Source organism: Arvicola amphibius, chromosome 12, assembly GCF_903992535.2.
Source record: "Arvicola amphibius chromosome 12, mArvAmp1.2, whole genome shotgun sequence".
Classification (NCBI taxonomy): Eukaryota; Metazoa; Chordata; class Mammalia; order Rodentia; family Cricetidae; genus Arvicola; species Arvicola amphibius.
The window spans coordinates 130,837,734-130,845,496 of NC_052058.2; the positions used below are offsets into that span (position 1 = coordinate 130,837,734).

Here is a 7,763-nt window from a genome sequence, read left to right on the forward strand (position 1 = left end):
ATCATATTGTCTTTAAAATAATATTTACTTGATTTCTGCCCAGATTTTTCGGCGATGACAAACATATATCTCAATACTTCTCAGTATTTTCCTGTTTCAGGCATGTACCTAATAAGAGTGAAGAATTTAGATCATGTTAGTTATAATCCACTAACAAGAAGATTAACCTGAGATTATAACACAAGTAGTTAATCTTAGTTAAGTTCTAAATAGCAGCAGATGGGTTCCCATTCTATGATGATGAATGTATGTAGGAACTTCCAAAATAGGTTCTTTCCATTATACAGGCAGTTGTAAGCATATATTGAAAAGTTCTGTGAATCTTCAGTTTTGCACCTACAACAATGTATTTTGCCAATAAGTGAATGAAATAACACACTACTTGGTCCTGGGCAAGAAAATGCTGATATCCCTTCATAGTATAAGGAGTTCCATTTATAATATCTCTTTTAATATACTATGAAGCATTTCACTTATTTTCAAATATTTACATAAGTTTATGTATGTATACATATATGAGATTGAGTATGCATAATTATATTTATCCATACATATGAATGCATGTGTATTCTTTCCTAATGTAGTTTAGAATTTCATACATGAGTACTGTATTTATGTTATTTCACACTCTTTTCTGCTTCCTCCTTTAAAATTATATCTATACTAGAAATGTCAAAATGAATTTAACTGCGCAATAACATTATCTTATTCTATTATGCAGATACAATTGTTTACATAAGTATTCCACACAGGACATACACTGTTGTGGTATTCCATACCTAATTTAGCATTGATTTTCTATAATTGGAAGGCCTATTGATGATACTTTATATTGGAAAAATGATCCTTTCTTTCTAAGCCTTTAATATTTGTCAATGGCTTTTCTGCTAATTGGATAAATTTTAGAGAGTTTTTCATCTTTGAGACATTTCAATATGGGATGTCATTGTGCTAAATAGATTTTTATTTTGCTTTCATTAATTTAAATGGCCCTCAAGATTTCTGAAATGTTGCTTTTCACTACTCTATTCTTTTTTTTTTAAAGGCTATGTAAACGGTTTGAAGTTTATTTATAAATTACGAGGATACACTTACTGGGGCTGGCATTTAAAATTTTTTACCCTTCTTTGCTTTTTAACTTAGCTAAAATTCTTGCTTGCTCTTATTTTGAAAGTAATTATTGTCTATGCTAGGGACTGAATCCAGGGCTTCCTTGCCCTCACCTGAGAATGCCAAATTAATTTTACTTCCACCAACCTATCTGCTCTTGGCCATAGCAAGGCAAAGACCAGTGCACCCTTCCCTGGATAGGAGGGTGGGTTCATCTCAGGAGACCCTCAAGGAAGCAATTAAGCATTTGTTCTGGTCAGCTCAGGCCGGTGTGGAGCAGAGGAACTGGTGTCCTTCTTGGAGTGTTGCCTTCATCTCATTGAACTGAGCCAACTGGCAGGCCTCTTCCAGTCTTAGCCAGCGGTAGGCTTGATGCTCCTGGGAGAGGCAGATCTCTACATTGTAGTCCTTCACCTCTGCCAGCCAGTAAATGACTGTCTTCGGCTTCTTCCAGGCCACATAGTTGAGCTCCCTTCTGAACCCCTCAATGATGGTCAGCTGGCTTGCTTCTATGCCTGTTTCCTCCTGAGTCTCTCGCAGGGCTGTTTCCAAGTCAGTCTCTCCAGGATCCACATGGCCTTTGGGAGGAGTCCAGTGATGGAAGCCATTTGATGCCTGCAGCAGCAGAAACTCAATTGTGCTGTTGTCCACCTTGGGAATAAGGTGTCTTCGAAAGATGATCAAGCCACATGCTCTCAGGGCCATGCTCTATCTTTCTCTGGGCCTCTGCTTCCTCTCTGGGAGATCAAGCTGCTGAATCACTTTGCAAACTTGGCTATTTGGGTGAGGGAGAAAACAGGAGAGTTTTACTGGCAGCGCAGAGGCAGGAGACGGTCCTTCCACTACTCTATTCTTATTAGAGTGATAATCTTCACAGCAGATATACTGGTTTTAGGGATAATAAATTCTGGACATAGCATGAAATAATTTCTGAGTCAACAATAGCGGTGAGATTTTGGATTCTTTAGCTAGCCTCTGTCCAAACAATGTTATTTGTTTGATATTTGAGCTGTTGTGGAATCATGTAGCAGTGTTGTAAAATCATGTTTTCCATTTTTTTCCTGGAATTTAGAGTTAATGTTTCTTGTGGGTCTAGGGATAAATATTTAGGACACAGTTAACAATTATATTTCTTCAGCAAATTTGCAGATGAAGTTTCTGTTTCTGGTCCCTCTATCTCATTAACCTATTTTAAAATAATTTTTCATAATTATTTATTTATTATGTATACAATATTCTGTCTGTGTATATGCCTGAATGCCAGACCTCATTACAGATGGTTGTGAGCCACCGTGTGGTTGCTGGGAATTGAACTCAGGACCTTTGGAAGAGCAGGCAATGCTCTTAACCACTGAGCAATCTCTCCAGCCCCTCTCATTAACCTTTTAAGATAGGCTTGGTGTTTGCATTTGAAATTTTTCTTTCTGTAAATAATATATCTGCATTACTAAAACAAGTTAGTGTAAAAGTTCAGGCATGTCTGAGGCATCAAACTAGTAATACCCTCTGAGGGGCTAAATGTCAGTAATTATAATATTTATTACACCTGGTGAAATCATACATTCTAACATGATATGATGTAGTTCAGTTAGTTGCAATTTTGAACTTAGCATATTAGGATGATTATAAGTAGAAATTAAAACTACACTAATGTATTAAGAGACTACCTCTCCAATCTTAATAGTGTATAAAGTTTTTTAAGGACATTATTTTTAAGAGGAATAGTAAAATACAATTTTATTTAATTCTGAATGGTTATGTATGGGAGATTCCTCAATGCTGCTCTTATCTGGTATATATATATATATATATATATATATATATATATATATATATATATATATATATATCTGTGGATGTCATTAAAACAGAAGAGACTCTGGATTGATCCTACTGTTTAGTTCAGGAGGCAGACTTTTGTTAAAAAATGTTAGCGGCGCAGCTGTCAGCCCAGCAGAGACAGTTGTAGGTCCCTGCAAGATCCCCGGGCAGTAGCAGGCGGTGGCCCATCCTGGCAGTGAGCAGGCAGACAAGGGGCATCAGGTTTCCGTAGGCGGGTGGGCACATGTGAACAGGCGGTGGGGGCAGCAGGTTAATGGCGGCGGCAGGTTAACAGCGGCGGCAGGTTAACAGCACAGACACAAAAAATAGGCATAAAGATTTATTAAAGGATGGGGGGAGAGAGAGAGAGAGACGTGTGCACATGCCAAAGGGGACAGTGAGAAGAGAGAGGGAACCAAGATGGTGATCAGAGGTCAGAGGTAGCAGGAGTGGTCATGGCTTGCAAAGCGGCAGGGACCAAAAGAATAACATTCCCAGGTCTTGCTTAAAATAAAAAGCAGAAAATTAGACACCACAGTTTGAAGGAACTGGGGCAGCAGAATTTTCAAGACTGCTTCCAGCTGACTGTGGGCGTTGTCTTTGGAGGGGGGGGAAACTGGGAAGGCTGTGTGTTGGCCACATCCTGGCATAGCTGGTCTCTTTGCTTGTGACCGGTGTCTGTGGCATGGAAATGTCTGGTGTCCCTTATCCTGTTTAAGACATTGGCAGAATAAAGAACAAAATTAAATTAAGGGAAAAAAATTGAACCAGGGAATTGAGGGGATATCTGACCTGTTTAAGATGGATTCCTTAATTCGTCTCCCTGGAACTCACAAGAACTCCTTGGGTTTGTGAAACAGAAGTTTTAGACATATAATGACTGTAACATAAGTGATAAATTTGATTTGAAATTTGTTTGGTGAGGTAACTTGGTAAAACCTCAACCTGGTAAAACCTCTCAGCTGTCAGACTGTCAGAGATCTTTGAGAAGGATAAGATTTTACTTGAGTTACAGATATAAAAATGACAGAGAATTTACTTGGTTGGCATCCAGAGCTACTCTTTTTAGGTCCTCCATGGTCACTGATGGTTGTACTTGACCTTTGTTATTTAGCGCAGTCCTGCCAGGCTCCAGAAGACTCTGTGGGCTAAGTAATCTGTAGGAAGACAGGCCTACCTTGACCTGAGAACATCTGGAGGTCTTTAGTTTAGATGAAAGGCAGTTTCGCCCAATGGTCAGCGCTCGGCAGTTGAAGCAAACTGCAGAAGGACGTTGTTCTGCGTGTGTCTGTCTTTTTTGGAGGGAGCAGAGAGTTGCTGCTAGGAGCCAACCTGTCTCTTTTTGTTATGAAAAGTTTTTAATAATTAAATATTTAAATATCACATTCCCCAGATCTCTGAGCAGTTGAGGGCTGGATTAAATATAGCTGCAGTATACTGGCTTTTAACAGGTAAGATCCAGACTTGTAAAAAGGCAGAAAGAAGAAACTGCTGGCAATGGAAGGTTAATGCCAGAATTGATACTGGTAGAAAACAGCTTAAGGCATTTTTGTAAAAAACTTAAAAGTACATACCAGTTTAAAATATGAGACAGGATTTTGTAATCTGAAATGAGATTTAATGAACAATTATTATACATAGAAAGAGTGAACAGGAATTGGGCAACGTGGACGTCTCTGATGGGCCCTATGAAAGACATACCATTGCACAAAACGCATGTAACAGAGTTAACATGCGGAGTTAAGTGAAGACCGTGTGAAGAGGCAGAAGAAAAAGTGGGAGAGCTTGATCACCTGACCTGGCCCTCAGCCAAGATGGCGGCAGCCATGTGTTGCGGGGGGTGGGGAGTTACAATTTTTGAGCTGTAAGGACTTTAAGTTTAATGAGAGGGACCTAAAGGCATGATCTGCTCTGTTGATGAGCCACCATGACATAACAGAAGCCATAGAGGGGAGGGGCAAAAGTCTGAAACCGAAAAAAAAAAAAAAAAAAAAAAAAAACTGCACCATGCCACGGCTAGAATTAAAAAAGCCAGCTGGAAGTTCAAAAACCGGAGAGCCAGTTGCTATCCAGAGCCAAAATTGTGAAAATCCACGGAAAGAACGGCACCCAAGGCCTATATTGGAAAGTCTTCCAAAAGAGATATAGGCGGGGTGCAAATTCGTGCGAACACCCAGGTGACCTGGGTGCTAAGACATAGCTGGATTCTGGTGACCCAGAACCCAGAGAGGCCAGGATTAACAGTCAAGAGAAGAAAAACAGGAAAGAAAAGTGGGAAAAAAAGAGAGAAACTGAGGACCCTGTTACTAGTCAAATCGCACATGGGCAGACCAGCCCCCAGGACCGATCCAGACGACCCTGGCAAGGGAAACAACCATAGTAGAATGAAAGCAACCATAGCAAAATGGGGTGGGCGAGGAAGCTCACCGATTGAGCCGGGAAGCCGGTGGCAGAAGTGGAAAAACAACCCTGTTCGGGGGTCACGTGGCACCAATTTTGTTCTTAAAAATGTTAACGGTGCAGCTGTCAGCCCAGCAGAGACGGTTGTGGGTCCCTGCAAGATCCTGGGGCAGTAGCGGGCAGTGGCCCATCCCTGGTGGGCGGTGGCCAATCCAGGGCGGGCTGCAGACAAGGGGCCACAAGTTTCTGTAGGCGGGTGGGCACATGTGAACAGGCAGCGGCGGTGGCAGGTTAAGGGCCCGCGGGAGGTTAACGGCGGTGGCAGATTAATGGCACAGACACAGAAAATAGGCATAAAGCTTTATTAAAAGAGAGAGGGAGAGAGGGGGGAAGAGAGAGAGACTTGTGTGCACATGCCAAAGGGGACAGTGAGAAGAGAGAGGGAACCAAGATGGTGACCAGATGTCAGAGGTAGCAGGAGTGGGCATGGCTTGAGAAAAGAAAAACAACTGTGTCTATTGAAAATATTATAACTTATGTTATTTTTTGCTTTTATGTTCAAAAAATGCACAGACTTATAGAGGGCTCTTTCCGTGATCTGATAATTTGAAATATTAAGAACTTGGTCAATTTCTAGCATATACATATGAAAAAAAACTGGTATTCTATGAAGCATTTGTAGTAAATGTGGGAACTCTGAGATTTACTGGCCTGTATTCATACCATGTGTGGCAACTTACATGGTTGTGACATACTATTTCACTAATGCATACGAATAGTAATTGATTGGTATTCAAGTACACTTGTAATATTGAATTTCCATTGAATAAGTTTGCATATATAATTATTTCATTATAAAAGCCAGACAACCTGCTGTGAAGTCAAAATACTATCAGAATAACTTATTTATTAGGCTGAAAAAGTGGGCAGATAAATTTTCTCAGGTATGCTAGTAATGACAGGATGTCCATGTGCTAGAAAAAAGACCATTATCCGAACACACACACACACACACACACACACACACACATACACACACAAATTCCCTGAAGTAAGATTTCACTGCAAAGACAAAAGAGGTATATGACCTAAGGAAGGAATAATGATATTGGTGTTTGCAAAGAAAATCTTGTGAAGGCAATACAGTGAATTTTATCAAAATTTCCAATTAATGTAATAATACTGAAAAGCATTTCATAAGTATTAATTGAGACTATGATTCTAAAATCAGTCAAATGCATGCACACATGTGTGAACCACTAATACAAGCATACATACAAAGGTAAAATTCTTGAAGTTATACATATTTTTTGATTTTTTACTAAATGAAAACCTCAAGAACTATTGCTAAATTTTTATAACTTTGTTAGGTACCATATGCAAATTTGTGTGTTTCAGAATTGGGTTTGGAATTAGCATTCATATTTAGAAAATACTCATTGTATTTCAAAAATTTTACGAATGTGTATATATATATATATATATATATATATATATTTGAATATATACATGAATTCTTTAATTAATGTTTTTAATCATTGCATTTGTGAAATCTGACTTGACCTTTAAAAAATGCCAGCAACAAGCTTCAATGAGCAACACAGAATCAAAATTAGATATCTGTAGCCAGAAATGGAGGCTTTCATGTTGGTAGCCAAGATGTAGACCCAAAAAGTAAATGTCATCACTCATCATTATCATGGCCTGATCCATTTCAGTAGTAAATTAAAATTTTATCCTCTTTTCTACCTTTAGTTTGGCTGCTAGTAGTACAAAACCCATGTAAGTTGGAAGGAGAAATGAATGAACAGCTATGATGGAGCTCTACAAGTTTACCACAGGATTTGCCACTACTGTTGAGATCACTGTCCTTTTTGGATTTGATTTCATGCTCAATTTTCATTCACATACTGCTTCAATCAGAAGCCAGGAGTGTTTATAAATGTGCTAGCAGAACAGGCTCTTACCATTCAAGTTCTAGCTATACCCCAAGTCTCAGTTGGACCTATGTATAACCAAAGCCTGTCTATGCATTGTTCTAGACAAAGGCAGATTGCTCCTGACATGTATAGGAGTCTGAGCCCATGGAAGTTAGCAAAATCAGAACTTACATTCACAATAACTACTGCAGCAGCATTTGACAACTGTGGGGAATATATTCTATTATTCACCCTAACATGGTGCTTACTAAGTTTTGCTCCAAAATCATATTCTCTAAACTTATCAAACCAATATAAAATATTTTTCCAGTCCTTAAATAATTTTCTCAATTAACTATGTTAGCCTTTTATATCTTTTAAGCTCTTTAAATATTGTATATCTTTTATGAGTTTCATTTTTAAATTTTCTATCAAGGAAATCTGTGCAACTATAACTATCTATTCTTAAAATCTTTTAAGACCCAAGTAGGAGAACGTATCGCATGAGTAAAC

At 38.8% G+C, this 7,763-nt stretch overlaps 1 protein-coding gene across 1 annotated transcript; it reads right to left on the bottom strand.

The window, feature by feature from the left end:
- Positions 1-1,358: 1,358 nt before the first annotated feature.
- Positions 1,359-1,826, bottom strand: LOC119803077 (bis(5'-nucleosyl)-tetraphosphatase [asymmetrical]-like). Its single transcript, XM_038314315.1, has one exon. The coding sequence runs from the start codon at positions 1,813-1,815 to the stop codon at positions 1,372-1,374; it is 444 nt and encodes a 147-aa protein (XP_038170243.1). The 5' UTR covers positions 1,816-1,826; the 3' UTR covers positions 1,359-1,371.
- Between the last annotated feature and the right edge of the window lie 5,937 nt (positions 1,827-7,763).

Bases quoted from the DNA above. Each gene is read 5' to 3' on its own strand.
- LOC119803077 (XM_038314315.1), bottom strand. From the start codon at position 1,815: ATGGCCCTGAGAGCATGTGGCTTGATCATCTTTCGAAGACACCTTATT.